General features: G+C 51.6%; 1 protein-coding gene across 14 annotated transcripts in view; it reads left to right on the top strand.

Moving 5' to 3' along the window:
* Positions 1 to 21,925, top strand: part of CIITA (MHC class II transactivator-like) — a 59,070-nt gene that overhangs the window by 8,988 nt on the left and 28,157 nt on the right. For 2 of the 14 annotated variants that reach the window (XM_021085810.1, XM_021085807.1), the window contains exons 2-5: positions 17,041 to 17,187; positions 17,402 to 17,497; positions 21,085 to 21,147; positions 21,337 to 21,417. In XM_021085810.1, the coding sequence (XP_020941469.1) occupies positions 17,041 to 17,187; positions 17,402 to 17,497; positions 21,085 to 21,147; positions 21,337 to 21,417 (387 nt within the window). 14 annotated transcript variants of the gene reach the window in all.

The following is a 21,925-nucleotide window of genomic DNA, read 5'->3' as shown; positions in this document are numbered from 1 at the left end:
TGACTATGAAACAGGAAAGCAGAGCATCATCATTGCATCTAGCCAGACCCTGCTTGTAACTGAAGGCTTGAGGCTGGGGCTGCTCTCTGTGAAATGGGAGATCAGGCATTAGAACAAGTGTTGGAGTTCCCGTGGTGGCGCAGTGGTTAACGAATCCGACTAGGAACCATGAGGTGGCGGGTTCGGTCCCTGGCCTTGCTCAGTGGGTTGGGGATCCGGCGTTGCCATGAGTTGTGGTGTAGGTTGCAGACTCGGCTCGCCTCCCTCGTTGCTGTGGCTCTGGCGTAGGCCGGTGGCTACAGCTCCGATTCAACCCCTAGCCTGGGAACCTCCATATGCCGCAGGAGCGACTCAAGAAAAGTCAAAAAGACAAAAGACAAAAAAAATAAAAAATAAAAAAATAACAAGTGTTAAAATTCCCTTAGTCCCAAACTGAGACTTTCTTCTCAAGGCTTCCAGGAGCACAGGCAGAGATTTGAAAGGGCACTGACTTTCTCCCTGTGCGAGACTAGCAAGCTCTCTGCCACATCTACATGGTAACCCAAACCCTCTGGCTATGTCATATTTGGGGTAACACTTTTTTACATATAATTTATAGTTCAGTCCAATGTCTTAGGATGAAAATGGTAAGTGGACCACTCAGGCGCTCCAGGTAAATTCAGGGCAATTTGGTGTGGGAGTGGGGGTCATGGATGGAAGTGGCATCTAGAAAGCCTGCCAGAACCCAGTAGGGGCTTTCAGCTTGTCTTGAGGCATTTGTGGGCCTCTAACCCTGGCCCCATCCTGCAGACGGTGGCAGATGTTAGCAGCTGGCACCAGCGTGGGTCCATGGTGGTCTCCATGCTTTCAGAATGTCAGCATGTTGAAGATCCACTCCCCCATCCGCCCCCCACCCAACAGACAACTCTTAACCTTCTCTGGTCACCACCCCTTTTGGTCCTTTACAGGGAACTGAAATTAACTTCAGGCACAGGGCATGTGTAAGGGAGCGTGGGCAAATTAGAGCATGTCTAGATGCGAGAAATCTAACAGCCCTGGTAGGGCAAGAATTTTCTGCTGGTCCCTTACTTGCTTCCTTTGCATGTTTGCTTAGTCTTGGCGGGCTCCTGACAGGAGCAGGGAGACCAGCCAGAGAAGTGGTTGACTGCTGCTGAGTTAGGCATCCGAAGGCATCATTGGGAAGGCTGAGGGCACCAGGAGAGGCCCCAGGAGGGGCTTCCAGAGTCCGGGAGCTGCCACCTGGCCACATTTCCCACACCATGCGTTGCTTGGCTCCACGCCCAGCGGGGTCCTACCTGCCAGAACCTCAAGGTAAAAAAAAAAAAAAAAAAAAAAAAGGTGGAGGATGTTGGATTCTGGAATGCTTCTTAATTTAGGGTGAGGTCTCAGCTGGACCCACCATCCCAAATAATCAGATGTTGCTCTGAACTGGTGGGGGGGGGGCACGGTGGTGAGGGTGGAGAGAGGGGTCTTTGGAAAAAGTGAAGTGGCCCGCCCAAGATGCCTGGAATGTGAGAGGGCTTTAGGAGCCTGAAGGGTGCTAGAGAGCTGACCTTCAGGGGGGCGTGTCCTTAGCTCTCAGCATCAATGGCCTGGCCTGGCCAATCATGAGGTCCTCTCTCTGGCAGGTAAACACTGAGGGGTGCTCTCAAAGGATGGAACCCCTGCCAGACCCACTCTACCCCTGGAAGCAGGGAAACCAAAGCCAGAGGGCGCCCCCTTGGTGTAGACGCTGAGCCCCAGCTGATGGCCCAGAGCCAGTCACGTGGGTGGACCCATGCTGCCCTCGCCTCAGTTTCCTAATGGTGTTTGGGGGGAATAAGTGGGGGACAGGGGACAGAAGTTAAGAGATAGCATATAACGGACATCTGGTACCAGCTGAAGGCAGCCTGGCAGGTTGGAATCCCAGCTGCACTGTTGGCTGGGTGTGAAGTGACACCGAACATGCCCCAAACCTCCTAGGCTATATTCCTGAGCTGTAAAATGGGATTAGGGGGAAACTGATTACAAGACAAAGGTAAGGAATCAAAGGGTCTAGCGGAGAGCCTGTGCACTGTAGGAACTGAAGATCAGCACAGGAGCCCATTATTACGGTGTCCCCACTGTTGTGTGGCTAGAGGGTGGGACTCCTTTTCTCAGACTGACATTCCAGGCTTCCTCTAAACCTACAGATTGATGACAAGTTTGCCAGCTCTGTTGAATGCAGCCAGAGCTTGTTGGGGGAGTTTTCCGGGGGCAGGGGGAGAGGGGTCAGAAGTCACCTCGACCCATCTCCCTTCAATTCCAGATGAAGAAATCCAAGCCTGGGAAAGGAAATGACCTCCGCCAGCTCTCAGGGTGGGTGGAGCAGGTCCAGGACCTCTGGAGGAAGAAGGGCAGGAGAAAGAGCTGCCAGGGGGTGTCTGGTAACGGCAACTCAGGGTTTCCAGGGCTGAATTTCCAGCCAGGGCAGGTCCTTAAGGAATTTTCTCTTCCTCCCCAGGACTTCCATCTTCCCAGGCTTTCCTCTGAATGACTGACTCAGAGAGCAAGTCTCTGGGTCCCTGCGCCATGCAGGGATGGTTTGCCACCTTCAAGGTGGGGCTGAGCTGGAGAGAAATTGAGGACCAGCCAGGGGTGGGGATGAGCTCCCTGTAAACCAGAGCTTTCACATCATTTGTCTACCAGCGGGCTGCCTTCCTCCCAAGCCGGGCACTGGCGGTTTCCAGGAGCTGATAGGACATTCTGCTCTAGGACTCTCCAGAAATGCAGGCGTTTCTGAGAAAGCACGTGGTGGGTGCAGCAGAGGGGAGGTTTGGGTGCCTGCTTACTCCCCAGCTTGGGTTGGCCCAAGCCCCACGCTGCAGAGAGAAAGTGAAAGAGAAAAAGGGCGGCTACAGGGGGCGGAGGTAGGATGGCCAGGGGACTGCCCGCACCATACTTGCTGCAGCTCCAGAGCTGGAGGGAGGGAGAAGCCACTGGCAGCGCGGGAGTCCAGGGAACAGTGGTAGGTAACCAAGGTCTCCTCTTCAGCCCCTGAAGTCAGGCTGGGCACAGAGGGTCAGCTACTTGCCAGAGGTCACACAACAAGGCTGGGAGGAGGGAGAAGGTGCAGAGTGTATATCCTAGAAACTCCTTTCCAGCATCCCTGGAAGGACTCTAGCAAGAACTGGGAGCAGGAAACCCAGGGCTGGGCTGCTGTGGCCAGAGCACTGGCACCCAGGGACGGTGGCCTTGGGGAGACCTGGTGGGAGCAATCTGCAGAGAGACTGGGACACAGGAGTGCAGAGCCGACAGGTGGTGGCAGCGGTGGCGGCAGAGGGCGGCGGGGCCAAACTCTCACTTGCTGGGTAGACAGATTTCCTTCGCGTCCTAGACTCTGTAGAGGCTTGCAGAGGCACGTGGAAGAGGACACAAGCTTTCTTTCTATTGGGGGGGGGGACCTGGGACCAGGGCCACTTTTCTCTGAGCCTCAGTTTCCCTCTTGAATCACATTCCTGCTCTGACTTTGGAGTCTGGGTCCTTGAAGGGGTCCCCCGGTGCAGGGAGGGCCATGGGGAGACCTTTAGCCAGCGGACTGGAGAAATCCTCACTTCTCTTTAACCATCTTGGGGGGTGGGCAGAGGTTGTCCCAGAATGTCTTTGACTGTTGACATCTCCATGGCACTTTGGGGTCCTGAACCACATCCTCTCGGGAAAGAAACTAAGGGCCGCCAGAGCGGGGTCAGGGCAGGGGGTCTCTGGGGTCCCAGAACATCGGAATTGGAGCCAATATGTCTGGCTCTGTCTGGAACCTTTAAAACCCACGATTCTCCCTTGTCGCACAGCGTATCTCTCTACCCCGAGTGACACAAGACACAAGGGAGGGGATATAAGCGCCCACCTCCAATTGAGGCCAGCAGTTCCTAAATTGGACAGGAAAGCTTTGTCTATGTCCACTTCCCTGGCCCCCACCCCTCAAAAAAAAAGAAATACTACTCCCAGCCAACCAAAAGGTTAAGGAAATTAGTCTGGTCGGGCTGAAAGGGAAGGAGACCTCAGCAAATCATTGCTTTCCCAAACCCCAAGCTGCCTTAGTCAAGGACGCAGGGGGGTCGGGGGGGGGGGGGGGGGGGGGAGTGGGTTCCTCCCGGGAAGCCTGCTATGGGAACGCCCAAGAGGCTGTTTATAGCACAGGTTGCCAGGCCCCGCCCCCAGATCCCATTGGCTGGGCCTGGGATGGGGCTCCCAATGGCAACCCACCCAGCTGTGGGTGGGTGGGTGTGTGTGTGTGTGTGCTCCCATTGGCAAGTTACCCAGCTGTGGGTGTGTGTGTGTGTGTGTGTGTACGTGTTGAGATATTCCTATGTCAGAGGTCATACAAACATTAAGAGGCACTGATGTGGTCCAAGCCCTTTTCCTTGCTACAAAACCTTCCAGGGATTTCCCCAGGAAGTTTTGTCAAAAGACCATATGGCCAAGCCGTTAGCAGAGTCAGGATTTGAAGCTAGGTTCCATCCAGTGCCTGGGTGGGAGGTATGAGCCTCCGAAAATGCAGAAATGACAGGTCCTGGATAGTCAGAGGGAGACTTGACGATATAGCCAAGTCTGTCTGATGGTCGGGACCGGCACTTGGTAGCTTGTGAGGGATGGAAGTGGAGAATTAAGACAGGGGTCAATCTTGGGCAATTGGGGAGATGGTCCGAGAGGGAGGGTGAAGCTTAGGGACTTGGCTATCAGATGTGACATCAGTCAAGTGACTGGGTAAGTTAATTCCTCTCCCGAGGCACAGCTATAAGATGGATAGGACACGAGCGCTTTCCTGATGCTTCCCTGACCTGCACAGCAGCCCCTGGGAAAAGCCACCAAAGAATACACACGTGCCAGGTAGCCCTTTCAGATTCTAAAAGGATTGTATAGACAAATCTGAGAGGTCAAGGGAGGCACAAGGGAGATTCCCGAAGGCTTGGACACACACATGATCTGTGGCCCGAAGACAGTTCTCAGAGAGGCTGCAACTGTCACTGGTTCTCATAGGGAAGAAATTGGAGCTTTTCTGTTTCTCTTTTAATTTCCTTTTTTGTGTGTGGGCATTATTAGTGGCACTCTAAAACGAATGTTTCTTTTTAACAAAGTGGGAGAGCAGCTGACATTATTTTGATAACATGGTTTTCTTTTCAGTGGCAAGTGATATTGTTTTTTTTTTTTGGTCTTTTTTGTTGTTGTTGCTATTTCTTGGGCCGCTCCCTCGGCATATGGAGGTTCCCAGGCTAGGGGTCTTCGGAGCTGTAGCCACCGGCCCATGCCAGAGCCACAGCAACGCGGGATCCGAGCCACGTCTGCAACCTACACCACAGCTCACGGCAACGCCGGATCGTTAACCCACTGAGCAAGGGCAGGGACCGAACCCGCAACCTCATGGTTCCTAGTCGGATTCGTTAACCACTGCGCCACGATGGGAACTCTCTGTTTTTATGAATTTAACAACTTCAGGTGCCACAAAGACGTGGAATTATACAGTAGTTGTTCTTTTGTATCTGGCTTCTTTCACTTACCATAACATCTTCAAGGTTCAATCATGTTGTAGCATGTCAGAACTTCCCTCCTTTGCATGGCTGAATAATATTCCAAGGGGTGGATGGATCACATTCTGTTTATTCACTCATCCGGAGATGGGCCCTTGGGTTGCTTCCTTTTTTTTTTTTTTTTTTTTGTCTTTTGCGAATGGCGCCGATATGAACATCTGTGTACATGTATCTATTTGCATGCCCTGCTTTCTAGAACATTTTCTTGTACAACAAATACATTTGTTTTTTCAAGTTAATTTAAGGAAAATACTTAGGTAAATGATATATCAGGTGGTAGGCAGATATGACTTAAAAAGAACTGTATAGAAGGCAGGTGAGTGCCTGGAGTTTGGGATACTCTGGCTTGGGGAAACATCTGGTAGCTCTTGGAACAATCTAGGCTGGAGGCTGGGGGCTGCTAAGTCAAGGGGATGGCTGCTGAGGGACTTGTGGAAGGAAATACAGCAATTGGGGGTGTGTCCAATCTGATTCCAGGGTTTCCAGCTGGGAAGTAGAAAGGTGGCAGAGATGCAGGGTCTGGAAGTTTCCCTGAGAGGAAGGAAAAGTGCTGCAAACTGAGAGATGGTGTCTTCTAGGCAAGTGGAAATGCCAGCAGCCTTGAAAATAAAACCTTATATCTCAGAATCAGCTGCAAGGCAAGGGTGTGATTTGGGGGTGAGGGGGCCCCGGGGCAATGCTCATTTAAAAATACAGACATCTTGGAGTTCTACCTGTGGTACAAAGGGGTCGGTGGCATCTTAGGAGTGCTGGGATGCAGGTTCGATCCCTGGCCCAGCACAGTGGGTTAAGGACCTGTTGCCACAATAGTGACTTGGGTCTCAACTGCAGCTGGAATCTCATCCCTGACCTGGAAACTCATTATGCTTTGCGGTGGCCCAAAAAAAAAAAAAAAAAAAAAAAGACAGCTATCTCAGGAGTTTGCTGCTAGCTCAGTGGGTTATGGTTCCGGTGTTGTCACTGCTGTGGCTCTGGTTGCTGCCGTGGCGTGGGTTCAACCCCTGGCCTGGGAACTTCCCCATGCAGTGGGCGTGGTAAATAAATAAGTAAAAAGATAAAATTAAGACACCGATGTCTAGACCTCACCCCGGACTGAGCCAGAACCTCTGGAAGTGAAGTCTGGGCTGCTGTGTGTTTAGCTTCCGCTTCAGTAGATTCTGACTCACAGCCAAGCTGGGGCTGGCTCCTGATTTATCTCGGAGTCCCCAGCACCCAGCAAGGGGCCGGGCGTTGGCTTAGGTGCCATCTAATTAGGTCAAGAGGTGGGTTAGGACTGGAGTTGGGAGCCTGGCTTTGCTAACTGCAGCCACAGGCACCTTACTCTCCCCAAGGCTCCAGCCCCAGCACCTGGCTCCAGTTTTCTTCCAGCAGAGGGAGGACAGAGAGGCTTGTGTTTGGACAAGCCTGAGGCCCCCTCCTCCCCTGGCTGCAGCTTTTACAGCCGCCGCCTCCTTCTCCTCCCAGGACCATTAGGTGCCAATCAATAACTGTGCCATCTCTGGGCACACGCACCCACTGAGCGGGTCTCGTTTGAGTTACAGGATTTTCCAAATGGTGAGATGGATGTCCTTTATGAGGGTCCAGAGAAGATAGGCGGCTTGCCTGAGGTCTCGGCAGTTGCTCTGGGGGGGTCTTTTGTGGGGTTCTGTACGGTTTCCAGGTCCTATGTGGGGAAACACAGAACCAAGTAGGCTTCCCCAGGAGGTAGATGCAGAGGTGGGGTTTACTGGGGAGAGACCTGGGGGTGGGGAGCAGGTACCTGAGGGAAAGGGCAGAATCGGGGTGGGGCAAAGCGAGGACGGAGGCTGCAAACAGTCACAGCAGAGGTCTTGGCCAGTCCCCCGGGGAGGGCTGAAGCTGGGACAGCCGGAGGTATCCCAGATGGAGGCTCCCAAGCCAGACCTGTGCACCTCCACGGGCACCAGTCACCACGTTTGGGTTCCCCTGGAAGAGGGTGTGACCTTGGGCTATTTCCAGGGATGTTGAGTTGTGACCTGCGAGCCAGGTGCCCTCTAGCAGCTGGTCCTAAAGGGACTGATCTGAGCAGCACATCGCAGAGTCCATTATGCAAGGTGAAATTGTGCAATCAACAGACACAGAGTGTCTGGAGGCCAAAGTCTAAACGGTCATCGAGAGCTGCCGTTGTTGTTTTTAGCGTATCTGTACAGCCCCTTTTGGGGAAGGGAGGGTCCCTCCCCCTCCCCCTCCCCCCTTGCCCCCACCTCCGTTAATCGAAGAGCCTCATCATCACCTGTTCTGGGATTCCGGCTCTATGGGCAGTTTCACTCAAAAGCCACTGTTATAGCGTGACATTCTTCTTTTTGTCCTTTTTAGGGCTGCACGCACAGCATGTGGAAGTTCCCAGGCTACGGGTCAAGTCGGAGCTACAGCTGCCGGCCTGCACCGCAGCCATAGCAACACGGGATCTGAGCTGCGTCTGTGACCTACACCATGGCTCATGGCAAGGCCGGATCCTTAACCCACTGAGCGAGGCCAGGGATGGAACCTGTATCCTCATGGATACTAGTCAGGTTCTTAACCTACTGAGCTACGATGGGAACTCCTGGTGACATTCTTATTTAACGAAGGAGGCCACTGGGGACCAGAGAGGGAAAGGGGCTTGCCCAAGGTCACCTAGCCTGTCAGATGCAAAGCAGAGCCCAGATCTCAGGTCTTGTGACTGCCTGTGTAGATCCTATCTCACATCTGTTGTAAACTCAGTGGTCTTCGTGGCTGTGCCGATTCACTTCCTCTGCTCTCGCTCCTGCTGCTGAGTAACCCTGAAGCCAGGGGGTAGAGGCAGTCTTCCTTCCATTTCCAGCTTTCCTGTACTCAGGACCCTCTGTCCTGGCACAGGCTGGTCCTGATGGAAATGCCAGGATCCTTGAGGAGGGTGAGGGAACAGCAGGCTGGGTCCAGTGGGGAGTAGCTCTTTGTTCCCAGACAGCTTGTTTGCCAACCCCTTTTCGATCTGAGCCAGGACCAGAGCCCAGACACCACAACTCCCATGCTTCCTGCTCTTTCCCTGGTGGGCATGCCAAGCTCTTCTGTTGGAAGACACCCTCTCGTGTATCCTAAACCACCACAGGGCAGGGCAGAATTCAGTCCAGCCTCTCCCTGCCCCAACTGCCCGTCCATCTCAAGCCATCATCTTTCCAGCAGGTCAGAGAGAGAAGTGACCTTAGAAGGCCTCCAAGCCAATGGTTGCAAACTCAAATGCCTTCGGGGCCATTATTGTGCCAAATGGGACCAGGCAGAATGCAAGAGGGAGCAGTGGGGACTTTGGCAACTATCAATTGTATAGTCTATACGGAGACCTCGAGATGGTAATTAAGACACACTCAAATTGTCTTAGGAAACAAACACCCCGGCCTCTGGGTCTGATACACCCCTGGTTAGGAATCCATCCTCCAAGCCAGGAGCCTCTTGGTGTGGAGGAGGAGCCTACAGTCAGGGTCCCGTACCATAGCCAACCATTATTTCCAGACCTCTCCTGCTGGCCCCTTTCACACTCACACTCACACACACACCCCTTCCATTCTCCCTGCCTGGAGAAGTGACCAGAACCTCCAGCTGCCTCCCAGCCCCACTGCCCTCGGCACTGCCACCTACCTTAGTTCTCCCTCTGTCTCCTGTGACCTCCCCAAGCCTTCCACGAAGTGAAAGTCTTGAGACCAGCAGTTTCCAGAAGTCCTCTCTGTCTCATTGTCCTGGGTCGCCCAAGCTGGGCCAGCAAACGGGGCTGGAGTGTAGAGGCTGCTTCTGCAGATGGTACCTGCCCTCCCCTGCTCACCTCCAAGTCCTGCACATTCTCCTCTTCCAGGATGGGGGCTCTGGGGCCCAGGTCAGCCCATCCCTGGACGGCCTATAGGAGAGCAAGAATGCAGGTTTATTCCTTTTTGAGCATCTACGAGTGTCGGGCCTTGTGCAGGCCACAGAAACACCCCATCCCACAAAGATCCTATCATTTTTGGTACTGATTTGTTTCTTCAGGAGTCTTTCCGTCCTGAGCTTGTTGCCGATCTCACTTTGCAGCACGTTAAGATCCTTAGTCCCCAGAAGGCATCTCTCTTAATGAAGTTCCCCTTTTCCCTTCTCGGCACCTGTTCTCACGCATTCAAAGTGTATCCTTTTGTTTGCCTGTGTTCTTATAAAATATGTATTGCTTTTTTGTGTGTATGGATATCACTCGGCACTTCGAGATTTGGGCTATCAGAGCTCATTCTGCTCCTTGTTCCCTCTGTTCTTAAGATCTGCCTCTGTATGCCTTGGTCTATTGCTTCGAATCACTGCATTAACCTCCATGGATGGCAGCAACTACTTTTTCTGTCCCTCCCCCAGCAATGGACACTCAGGTGGCCTCCCACCCCCGGTCCCCACAAATAGCACAGGGATGAGCATATCCTCAGATGGGTGTCCTTGGCGCAGCTGTGGGAACATTTCTTTGGGATGTATAGACTCAAGAATTGAATCGGTGGGTGAGAGATCCCTGCACACTTAGATACCCTAAGTGGTGCCAGGTTATTCTGCCAGTGGGCACACACATCCACACTCCCCAGCCCCTTGGCACTGCCAATATTTCTAATTTTGAGCAGTTATATGGTGGCAGGTGACACCTTGCTGCTTCCCTCTTGGAGACCACGTCTTAGTAGCACTTCCTGGATATGTCACTTTGGGCATATCACAGCAACCTAATGAGGTGGACGCTATGCCAGCTAAGTATAAACAACTCAGAGAGGCTGAGTAACTTATGGGAGGTCACGCAGTAAGTGTGGGACTGGAATTCGAACCCAGAGCCCACGCTCTTCAACTCTGTACCATGATCATCCTATTTCGTCCCTTCTAAAATATCACCCAAGTCTACGCTGCAAGCTTCTTGGCAGGTGCTGTGTTTTATGGATAACTGTTCTTTTATTTATGGATCATTTTTTTTAGGGCTGCAGGTGCGGCATATGGAAGTTCCCAGGCTAGGGGTCGAATTGGAGCTGTAGCTGCTGGCCTATACCACAGCCACAGCAACATGGGATCTGAGCCACGTCTGTGACCTACACCACAGCTCATGGTCAGATCCTTAGCCCAGGGAACGGGGTCAGGAATCGAACCGGTATCCTCATGGATGCCAGTCAGGTTTTTTACCGCTGAGCTGTTTAAACCTTTCTAGGACCCCCAGAGAACTGAGCCCATGACTTGCCTGTAGGAGATGCTCAGTACATCACTGTTTCATAGCTCTGGACAGCAAAAGGCACAAGGGGTCTTGCAGAGTTTATCTGGAGGCCTACAGATACAAGGGGGAAAGAGGAACTCAGTTTGATCTATTAGCTCCACAGAGATGCAGACGGGGTGGGGAGGGGAGGGGATCCTGGTAAGTAAATGGCCTGGACTTCCGGCTTCCTGCCACAATGTGGCCTCCGGACGCAGCTTGTCATGAAGTTGAAGAGCAGAGTGGCAATAGGGGGCCTTGGGGGGAAAGGAGGGAGGGAGGGCTGACAAGCCATGCAGACCCTAGAACCCCCAAATGCCTCCTCTGAGAGGGCTCCCACAGCCGGCTGGTGAAACTCGGTCTCAGAAGGATAGAGAAATGCACTCAAGATCAAAGGCAGAGCTGGCACTCAAACCCGTGTCTCCAGACACACAGTTCAGAGGTGTCCCATCCCTTTCCCCGGCAGGAGGAGACCACAGTCCACAAGAAGGGACGTCTTCCTCCTCAGGCTCGTTCAGCACAGTGCAGAGCAGGGCTGAAGGCTTCGGGGTAGCAAGAGACACCCCCTTCAAAGCTTCCTCATACCTTCAAGGATATACTCACCCCTTTTCTGGGAAGAAAGCAGGTGATAAGCTGAGCCTGACCTCTTGGTCATCATCTGTACAATGGGTACAATTGCACAAATGACCCTGAGCTGCTGTGACAACATCCAGCACAGCCCCAGACACAAAAGACTCTCCCCAGCTGAGACCGAGTGTTCTGTTGGAGCACAGAATAGCCGCAGAAACTGAATGTCAGGGTCTGAGCTACGACATTCTGGTAACGCTTGTTTCTCTCAGGGGAGAGAGAAGTGAACTTTTATTTCGAAAACCATATTGGTGCACCTGTTCTTTCAAAACTTGCTGTGTTATGTGAAGTGAGGATGGAAACCAACCCCCAAAGGGACTTTTGGTGGCAAAAGGGTTAGGAACTTTCTCTCAAGTTGGATGTGGAAGGTGACGGCCCAGGGGGAAGGGCTGGTCCAAAGAGGACCTTCGAAAAATACTGTGTATTTACCAAAAAGATGCAGCCCACTCCTGTGCTGGACCCTAGACAGCTCTTCAAAAGGAGAAATCATCTTGCCACCCACGTTTCCTCACCTCGGGTGAAGGCACCTCCCCAGCATGGCTGGGGACCAAGAGCCTAGAAAAAGCTTAGACCAGGTGCCAGGCAGCTGGTTCAGACCCCAGCTCACTGCTCTTCTCTCTCAGCCTGTTTCTTCATCTGAGAAATAGGCATACAGATAGTTAGTTCAGCTTATGGGGGGTAAGGTCTATAAATCTTGTTCCTGTGGTGCCTGGCACTGCACCCAGAGGGTACCTACAATTTCTAGCTATGCATCATCCCTACTCTTTTTTTCTTTTTAGGACCACACCTGTGACATATGGAAGTTCCCAGACTAGGGGTCCAGTTGGAGCTGCAGCTGCAGGCCTACACCACAGCTCACGGTGACGCCGGATCCTTAACCCACTGAGCAAGGCCAGGGATTGAACCGGCGTCCTCATGGACACTAGTTGGGTTTGTTTCTGCTGAGCCACAACAGGAACTCCCTGCATCACTCCTACTGTTGGTGAGATCCTGCCACATGCTAGAGCCTGGGGGCAGGTGAGTGAGATGGAAGTATTCCTGCCTTCATGGGGCTCCCCGCCTATAGGGTCTGCCCTGTGCTGGGGCAGCTGAAGGGGACTCTCTCCCCTGCAGGGAAGTGCTCAAAGCCCTGTGCCCCTCGTCCTCTCTGGAAGTGCAGGTGGAGGAAAGAGCCCAATCAGGAGCCTATGAAGCACTTCCCAAGCATCCAGAGACGCAGGAAGCATGGTTGTGAACACTGGGTTGCGAGAACACTTGCATCCCAGGCCAAGATGCAAGTGGATCTCGGCATGCCTGGGAGGAGCTGTAGCACTGTGGGAAGCTCTAGATTGACAGCCCAGGCTCTCGGGCTCCTGGCATAATGGGCTTCCTTGACCATGGGCCTCCTATGTGCCTGGCGCATCATGTAGAGCCTTTCTTGGTCTTTCGCTGGCCCCTCAAGGTAAGCATCATTGTTCCACTCTGGTGGTGGAAAATCTGATACTCAGAGATGTTAAGTCACCTGCCTGAGGTCTCCCAGCCAGGATTCAGACTCCGGCTCTCCAACCAGGTGACCGTGGACAGGCCACTTCAGTGAGGTGTTTGAGAATCCTCCTCGGTCAAATGGGCATGATACTCCACCGGCCTTCTCCCAAACACTCTTTGTGACTCAGACTGGGAGCTGGAGGCAGAAGTCTCTTGCGAACCACGAATCCCTGGCTACTCAAGAGGAAGTGTGTAAGGTGCAGGCTTTGTCTTGGAGATGCAGGGCGTGTGTTGGGGTGTCTGGGAGCAGACTGGCTGGGTTGCACTGCTGGCTGTGGGGCTTTTTCCATGGGGTCTCCTTACGCAAAAGAACAGCTTCACAATGTGGTGACTCAGGAATGGAACAGAAAGGGTCCCTTTATCAACCTCACAGAGGTAAAAGGTGAATTAATAATAATCATGGCCATCACCTATATTGTGCTCATCATGCGTGGCTTGGATGCTGCTCGGCTTCTGTCCAAGCCCTTACCAAGCACCAGTCACCTTCCTGAGAGCTCTACATGAATGAACTAGTCCTCGTGAGCTACCAAGTATTATTATTCCACTTTACAGATGAGAAAACCGAGGCTCCTAGAAGTTTAAGAAATGAACTCCCCAGGGGGCAGAGGGTTGGCAGATAGGCGTGGTTTCAGAGTCAGGCAATTTGACTCCAAAGCTCCAAGGAGCTGCCTTCTTTCTCTACAGTCAGTAGAGTTTTGCCGGTGTTTGACTGCATGTGGTGATAATGTCCAGTGTGTGAAGCTGAGCTCGTCAATAAGCCAGGCTTCTCCCCACTTCACCTCCCTCCATTGCCCATCTGTGATGGGACCTGGTCCCTACTCCTGAACCTAGATCCATGGGGGCGCTTATTTGACTGGAAGCATCATGATTGACAGGAAAGAGCGTGGCCTGGAAGTCTCGTGCTGGGGGATCACGTGAAGGCCCGGCCCCTGGCAAACTCTGGGACCTGTGCAAGCACATCCCCTCTCAGAGTCTCGTCTTCTCCTCTAGAATAAAGGAGATTGAGCTTAAGGGTCCCTAAAGATCTTGTGAGAAAACTGAGAATTTCAGAAACTTGACCAAAGTCGCACATCTCTTTTATGGAATTGCTGGCATCGGTCCGCCACTATTCTTGCCAGACCTCACCTCCTGGCAAATGAGGCAGGCTGCTGTGATGAAGGCTCTCAATAAAGGCCACGGGTTGAAAATGGGAGGCTGGCAGCAGGCAAGATTTGGGGCAGGGAGGTCTTCTCTCCCTACCCTGGAGAGAAGAGTAGATGGCTTGGTTGGCTCATAGGAGAGCAGGTTAGGAGAAGTGGAGCCCCTCTCCCCACCTCCCAGTCTTGGCCCCACTCCAAGAAAAGGGTGGTGGCCCCATCTTTCAGTTCTGCTTCCTCCAGTCACGGGTGGCTGGGCCTTTAACGCAAGTCTGCTATGTTTGGGTTCCTGCAGCTCCCACCCAACCCATCATAAATAGTCATCCCTGGCCAGGGCCTCACATTGGACTGGAAAATTCATTCTCTGTGACGTCCAGGTCTGTGCTGAGACCCTCCGTAGCGAGTGAGTGTTGCTGAGTAATGTGCGTGTGTTTTCTCAACTCCATTTCTTTCTGGCCCAGGATGGGCACTCAGATGGCTATCTTGGGAGCTCCCATTGTGGCTCAGTGGGTTAAGAACCTGACATGGTGTTCATGAAGATGTGGGTTCGATTCCTGGTCTTACTCAGTGGGTTAAGGAATTGGCATTGCCAAAAGCTGCTGTGTACGTTGCAGATGTGACTCTGATCTGGTGTGGCTGTGGCTGGGGCATAGGCTGGTAGCTGCAGCTCTGATTCAGCCCCTAGCCTGGGAACTTGCATATGCCATGGTACAGACATAAAAAGAAAAAAAAGAAGAAGGAGAAGAAGAAGGCAGCTATTTTGGATCTTCTAAACTTCAGGGCCATCTCTCTTCTCACCTCCTACAAGAAGCTTCCTTTGATCCTTTCAGCACCTGTCTGTGCCCCATGTATACCAGGTTGAATGCCCCTCCCCACCAAGATATGTCCACATCACACCCCTGGAAGCTCGAATGCTACTTTATTTGGAAAAAAGTCTTCACAGATGTTATTAGGTTAAAGGATCTTGAAGTAGTATCATCCTGGATTTTTCCGTGAATAATAGAGTAATAACAGAAGGGGAATGATTCTCCCCTAGAGCCTCCAGAGTGACTGTGGCCCTGCCAACACCTTGACTTCACACTTCTGGCCTCTAGAACTGTGAGGGAATAAGACTCAGCTGTCTTAAGCTACTAGGCTTGTGGTACTTGGCCGCAGTAGCAGTAGGAAATGAACAGACCATGGGATCAGAGACTACCAGAACTACGGAGCAGGCCAGGGCCATGGCAGCCACACAGATGAAGCTTCACCCTGGCTCTAAGCAGCAAGAGCTACCCAGCAGGAGGTTGCTTAGCCGCTCTGAGCCTCAGGTCACTTGTCTGCAAAATGGAAACAACAATGCCGACCTTCCAGGACCAGAGTTTGGTTTGCTTTTGTTTTAACAGCTTGGGATATAATTCAAATTATCAGACAATTCACCCATTTAAAGCGTACAATTCAATGGTCTTTTTAGTCTATTCCCACGCCTGTGCAATCATCCTCACAGTCCACTTCAGATGTCTCGTCATTCCCCCCGAAAGAAGCCACATACCCATTAGGACTTGTTCCCTGCTTCTCACCTCTCCCCTGACTGTAGCAAACCACTAATTTACTTTCTATCCCCAAAGATTTGTCTGTTCTGCATATTTCGGATAAATAATGTGGCCTTTGTGCTCGGCTTCTTTCACTTAGGGTGTTTTCAAGTTTCATCCGTGTTGAAGCGCGTAGCAGTACTTTATTGATGTCTTTTTTTTTTTTGCCTTTTCTAGGGCTGCTTCCGCAGCATATGGAGGTTCCCAGGCTAGGGGTCAAATCGGAGCTGTAGCTGCCGGCCTACGCCAGAGCCACAGCAACATGGGATCTGAGCCGTGTCTGTGGCCCACATGACAGCTCACAGCAACGCCGGATCATTAACCCACTGAGCAAGGCCAGGGACGGAACCGGCAACCTCATGGTTCCTAGTCGGATTCGTTAACCACTGCGCCACGACGGGAACTCCACTTTATTGATGTCTTGAGCACCATTCCCTTGTATGGCTGGATTGACCACATTTTGTTTATCTATTCATCCACTGATAGCCATCTGACAGATGCATTTCTTTCTTTCTTTCTTGTGCAGCAATGCTGGATCCTTTCACCGGCTGTGTTGGGGCGGGGGCGGGGGGGTGGGGTCCGAACCCTTGCCTCTGAAGCAACTGAAGCTGCTGCAGTCAGATTCTTAACTCACAGTGTCACAACGAGAACTCCAATAGCCATTTGAGTTGTTTCCCTATTTCGGCTATTATGAAGGATGCTTCTATGTACATTCATATACCTGCTTTTGCATGGACATGTCCAGGGTTCTTTTGAAGATTAAGTGAAGTAGAACCTAAGGCATCTGATATGTTCTCCAAAATCAACAATGAGATACCTTAGAGAAAATCTGTCCAACTCCTTCCATGTACAGATGAGGAAAATGAAGCATGGAGAGAAGCACAGACTTGCTCAAGGACATCCAGGGCAGGAAAGCCTAACACTTAAATGCAGGTCCCTAAGTCAGATTGCTCAGAACCAAATCCTGGTTCCGCTTGGAACCGGGTTACCTTATGGAAGTCACTTAACCCCTCTGAGCCTCTGTTCACTCAGGCGTAAAATGAAGTTAGTAATAATACCTACCTCATACGGTTGCAGATGTGTCTGGTGCATAGTAGGTGCTCTATACGTCTTAGCTGTTATCATTCATGCGGCACCAGTGGCAGGCACAGGTCTCCTGGCTCCCAGGTGTGAGATGTCTTGAATCTACACTTCTCTACTTCCCTCTTCTTTATCACAGGCATCTCTCCAGTGTGATGGTAATTTTTTTGGAGGGAGGGCATAGGGCTTCCCCTCCCCCACTGGCCGGAGCAGTCAGCATGCTGAGCGAGAACCTTCGCTCAGTTTCTCTGGATCCGGCCAAGCCTGGTCTTCATCAAGCAACCCAGCTGGGATCGGGGGTATGTGTAAATTGTCTGTATCTTCCCACCATCCCCTGACCGAACCGAATGTCGTTCTTCCAGGCAGTGGACAGTGCGCCACCATGGAGTTGGGGCCTCTGGAGGGTGGGTACTTGGAGCTTCTCAACAGCAGTGCCGACCCTCTGCAGCTCTACCACCTCTATGACCGGATGGACCTGGCTGGAGAAGAAGAGATCGAGCTCTGCTCAGGTGGGCCCTCCTCCCTCTGGCCCTTTTCAAGTCCTTCCCCAGCCCTCTGCCTGCCATGGAGCGCTGCTCAGCACCACGGACAGCTCCAGAGCCCGCCCCCCGGGGGCGGGCTCCTCGTGGGGACATCTCCCAGCCTGCCCGGCTACCCCCTCCTTCCCCACCAGCCCTCTTTCCTGGCTCTTTCCTGCTTCATCCAAGTGGCTTTTCCTCCCAGAACCTGACACGGACACCATCAACTGCGAACAGTTCAGCAGGCTGTTGTGCGACATGGAAGCAGATGAAGAAACCAGGGAAACTTACGCCAGTATCGGTGAGGAAGCATTCTGAGCCAGAAAAAGGACAAGCGAGGGGAAGAGGCTTCTTTTCTCTTTGGTTAATCTCACCCACTCACCAGGAGCCAGCAGGCCCTACCTCAGAAATCTGGGCCAGGGGGATGGGGAGTGAGGGCTGGAAGGACGGAGAATCAGGGAAGAAGAGAGATGGAGAAGGGGAGGGAAATAGACCCCTTCACCAATGAACACCAGGCAATTAAGTCGCACTTTTACAGAGCTCCCATTGTGGCTCAGTGGTAACAACCCTGACGAGTAACCACGAGGGTGTGGGTTCGATCCCTGGCATCGCTCAGTGGGGTTAAGGATCTGCTATTGCCCTGAACTGTGGTGTAGGTCGCAGGTGTGGCCTGGATCCTACATTGCCGTGGCTGTGGTATAGACCAGCAGCTGTAGCTCTGATTTGACCCCTGGCCCAGGGACTTCCACACATTTTACATGGGGCCCTTTAAAAAAGACAAATCTCACTTTTACATCCTCTGCCTCTATTTCTACATCTTTTTCTATTAGTTGCTCTTCTTTCCTTCCTTCCCACAAAGCCTATGTCATACACCGCTCCCTCTCTCCCAAGCTCCCAAGCTAAACTACTCTAGTATTTGTAGTAACTACCATTTGGGGAGCATTTGCAGCCTGCTAATCGCTGTGCGTGTCTTATCACATTGAATCCTTACAAAGACAAAGGAAGTAGATATTCTTAGTATTTTCACTTTACAGATGAGGCAACTGAGGTTTAGCGAGATAAAGCAATTCACCCATGTCTGCGTTAGAGACAGTAATGGGCATGTCTGAAATTCTAACTGAGGTCTTATTTTTAACCACAAAAACCAAAGTACCTAGGGTGGGGAGGTTTGCTAAGGCTTAATCTAAGAGGCTGGTTTGCAGCTTTATTGTTTTTTTTTTTCTTTTTAGGGCCACACCTGCAGCATATGGACGTTCCCAGGCTAGGGGTCAAATCAGAGCTGCAGCAGCCAGCCTGCACCACAGCTCATGGCAACACCAGATCCTTAACCCACAGGGCGAGCCCAGGGATCGAAGTCGCATCCTCATGGATACTAGTCGGGTTTACTGCTGCCGAGCCACAGTGGGAATTCCTTGTTTGTAGCTTTAAAAAGAGCGACACGGATCCCACGTTGCTGTGGCTGTGGCATAGGCTGGCAGCTGCAGCTCTGATTTGACCGCTAGCCTAGGAACCCCCATATGATACAGGTATGGCCCTAAAAAGACAAAAAAAAATTAAGAGCTGCATTATAAACTACAACAGAAAAAAATGTTAAAGACTACATATGTACAACTGAATCATTCTGCTCTACACTTGAAACTAAAACAATATTGTAAATCAACTATACTTCAATTTTTAAAAAGAGCCTCAGCTTTCAGTCAAGGGTAGAACTCTTTGGGGAGAAAAGTTTCTGTTCTGTTGTGTTTTTTGCGGGGTAGGATGGGGTAAAGGCTCTCTCCTTACCAGGGACATCGCTCTCTTATACAGAGGCTTTGTTCAAATATAAAAAGATGCTCCTTCTTCTGGAGGATGGAGCCCCCATTAAGAAGTAACAGCTTGGGAGTTCCCGTCGTGGCGCAGTGGTTAACAAATCCGACTAGGAACCATGAGGTTGCGGGTTCCGTCCCTGCCCTTGCTCAGTGGGTTAACGATCCGGCGTTGCCGTGAGCTGTGGTGTAGGTTGCAGATGCGGCTCGGATCCCATGTTGCTGTGGCTCTGGCATAGGCCAGAGGCTACAGCTCCGATTTGACCCCTAGCCTGGGTACCTCCATATGCCACGGGAGCGGCCCAAGAAATAGCAAAAAGACAAAAAGACAAAAAAAAAAAAAAAAAAAAAAAAAGTAACAGCTTGGCTATCAAAGTGCAGTCTGGATTTCTGCCCCTTTTGCCCTCTTGGCTAGGCCCCCTTGTACAGTGAACAACCTTCACAACTGTTTTTAGTGGCCCTTTTCCTGGCAACCCAGGAACGACATCCCTTAGGAGGTCTGGCATAAATGTGGCCAGTCTTTCCACAGCACAGAGGGCAGAAAATGGAGAGGAACAGTAACCGTACGTGTCTCAAAAATTGCAGAACTGAGAGCCTGCCTGTTTCCTTTCCTTTCTGGGAATTTACTTGCTGGAAGGAGAAATATTTGGGCCTGAGGGTATTCACAGTTCCTCACAACTGGAGGTAGTAACGAAGGATTTGGGCTTTTTCCCAAGTCACTTAGGAGGGGGGACTTTTTCCCTTTAGAGGCATCTACACAGGAAGCGGGAGCATGTGGAGGAGGCAGCTTCGCCCAAGTCCGTTCCTCAAACCTGTGCTCCTAGAATCTCTGGCCAGGTAGTCATTTGAGCAACCTTGGCTTCTATAGAGATAAACTGGGAATAATAATCCCACCTGCCTCGTGGAATGACTGTTTCTGTGCATAAAGTGATTAGAACAGGATTTTGCAAAGAGTGAGCACTCAGTAAGTGTCAGGTTCCACCCCACCACGACCACCAACACCGTCATGTCATCATTATCATGTTTGTCATCGTCTTCATCACCATTATATCTTCCCTCCATTTCCTCAGCACAGAAGCCTTGTATGGCTCCCCACTGCCTATAAAATCAAGTCCAAACTTTCCCCGACATGAAACTTTTAACTGCAGATACCAGTCTCTAAGAGTTTCCCAAACGGCTTTCCTCCCTCTGTCCCCACCACCCAGAAAGCCCTCCTCTTTCCTCCTCGCAGACTCTGCCCCATCTTTCTTTCTTTCTTTCTTTTTTTTTTTTTTTTTTTTTTTTTTTGGTCTTTTTGCCTTTTCTAGGGCCGCTCCCACGGCATATGGAGGTTCCCAGGCTAGGGGTCTAATCAGAGCTGTAGCTGCCAGCCTACACCACAGCCACAGCAACACGGGATCTTTAACCCACTGAGCGAGGTCAGGGATCGAACCCGCAACCTCATGGTTCCTAGTCGGATTCATTAACCATTGCGCCTCAATGGGAACTCCTGCCCCATTTTTCAAAGTCTAGCTCCAGGACGTCCTTCTCTGGGACATCCTCCCTGATTGCCCCATCCCACTTTACACCCTCTCCTGTATCTCCTGCCATGATAACTGTCATCCTGTTGGCTCCAAGCCAGGTTCCACTTCATACAGTTTACAACTGCTTACTGAGTGTCAGCTGTGTACTGACTACTGTGTTGACTGCTGGAAAGGCAAAGCCTATACGCCTCACCATCCATCCCTGAATTGTAGGCATTACTTGTTCTCATCACGTAGAGGAGGAAACGGGGACCTAACTGGCCTAAGTTTGTACGGCTAGTAGGGTGAGTGAGGGGTAGAGCTGAAATTTAAACTCAAACCCAAGACAGCTCTACTATACTACTGGCACTACTTTATAGTACTAGATACACATCATCCCTCTGATTAGGTTAAGAGCCCCTGAAGAGTCAGTGATCATTCATTCAGCAAACCTTTATGGACCCCCATTGTGGGCCAGGTCTGGACAGTCATGACTGCCCAATGCCCAGCCCAAGGCCAGGCACACAATAAGCGTGAGGTGAAAACTCACTGATTGACGGCACTTTTCCTTGTCTGGACAGCGGAACTGGACCAGTATGTTTTTCAAGACTCTCAGCTGGAGGGCCTGGGCAAAGACATTTTCAGTAAGTTGGGGGGTGGGGGGTTCTTGGTTCAGCCTGCATTTCCTTCCTTGTTCCTTAGGGGGCATGGAAATACCCAGAGGCCACCCTTCAATGAGAAGTCACGTTCCCTTCCCAGTGTAGGGACAATGAGGGCTCATCTCGGACATCCTCTGACTGTGTGTCTTGGTGTCTTTGGTTTTTTCTCTGAAGTTGAGCACATAGGATTGGAAGAAATGATCAGTGAGAGCGTGGAGGTGCTGGAGGACTCAGGGCGGAAAAGTCAGAAAAGATGTGAGTGAGCGTGTTTCCCCCCCGCCCCCTGCCATCCAACCTCTCCTGGCTTCATTCCTGGCCCTGCCCTGGCTCTAAAACCTCCCAGTCGCATTCCTTGTTAAGCCTTGCCTGCTCTGACCTGGCTTTGGGTGTCCCCCCACCTCTCCTCTCACCACTGCTCCCTCGAGACCCAGAGAGGAAGCAAGTGGCCCAGCAGCAGATGGTCCCTCTCCTGGTGGGTCTCTGTTTTTGACTGTCATTTCCAAAAGACCTCTGGGCTCTGGCTTCTCTTTCATCCTTAGTTGTCACCCCTGTATTTAAGGGAGGTCTCTTCAAGGACAGTCTTTCCCCAGCAAGATCTGGGTTTGAATTCCAGATCTGCTATTTAAGGTCTGTGTGACCTTGGGCAAATAATTACACCTCTCTGAGCCTCCTAGTCAGTCTGCCTGCCTCCTCTGTCTGTCCTCACCTGGCAGCCAACATGGGCTTTTGAATGCAAATTCAATCATTTGGCTGGCCTGCAGAC

Source organism: Sus scrofa, chromosome 3 (assembly GCF_000003025.6).
Source record: "Sus scrofa isolate TJ Tabasco breed Duroc chromosome 3, Sscrofa11.1, whole genome shotgun sequence".
NCBI classification, from domain to species: domain Eukaryota; kingdom Metazoa; phylum Chordata; class Mammalia; order Artiodactyla; family Suidae; genus Sus; species Sus scrofa.
The sequence above is the reverse complement of the archived record's forward strand: the minus strand, read 5'-3'. Positions and strand labels throughout refer to the sequence as shown.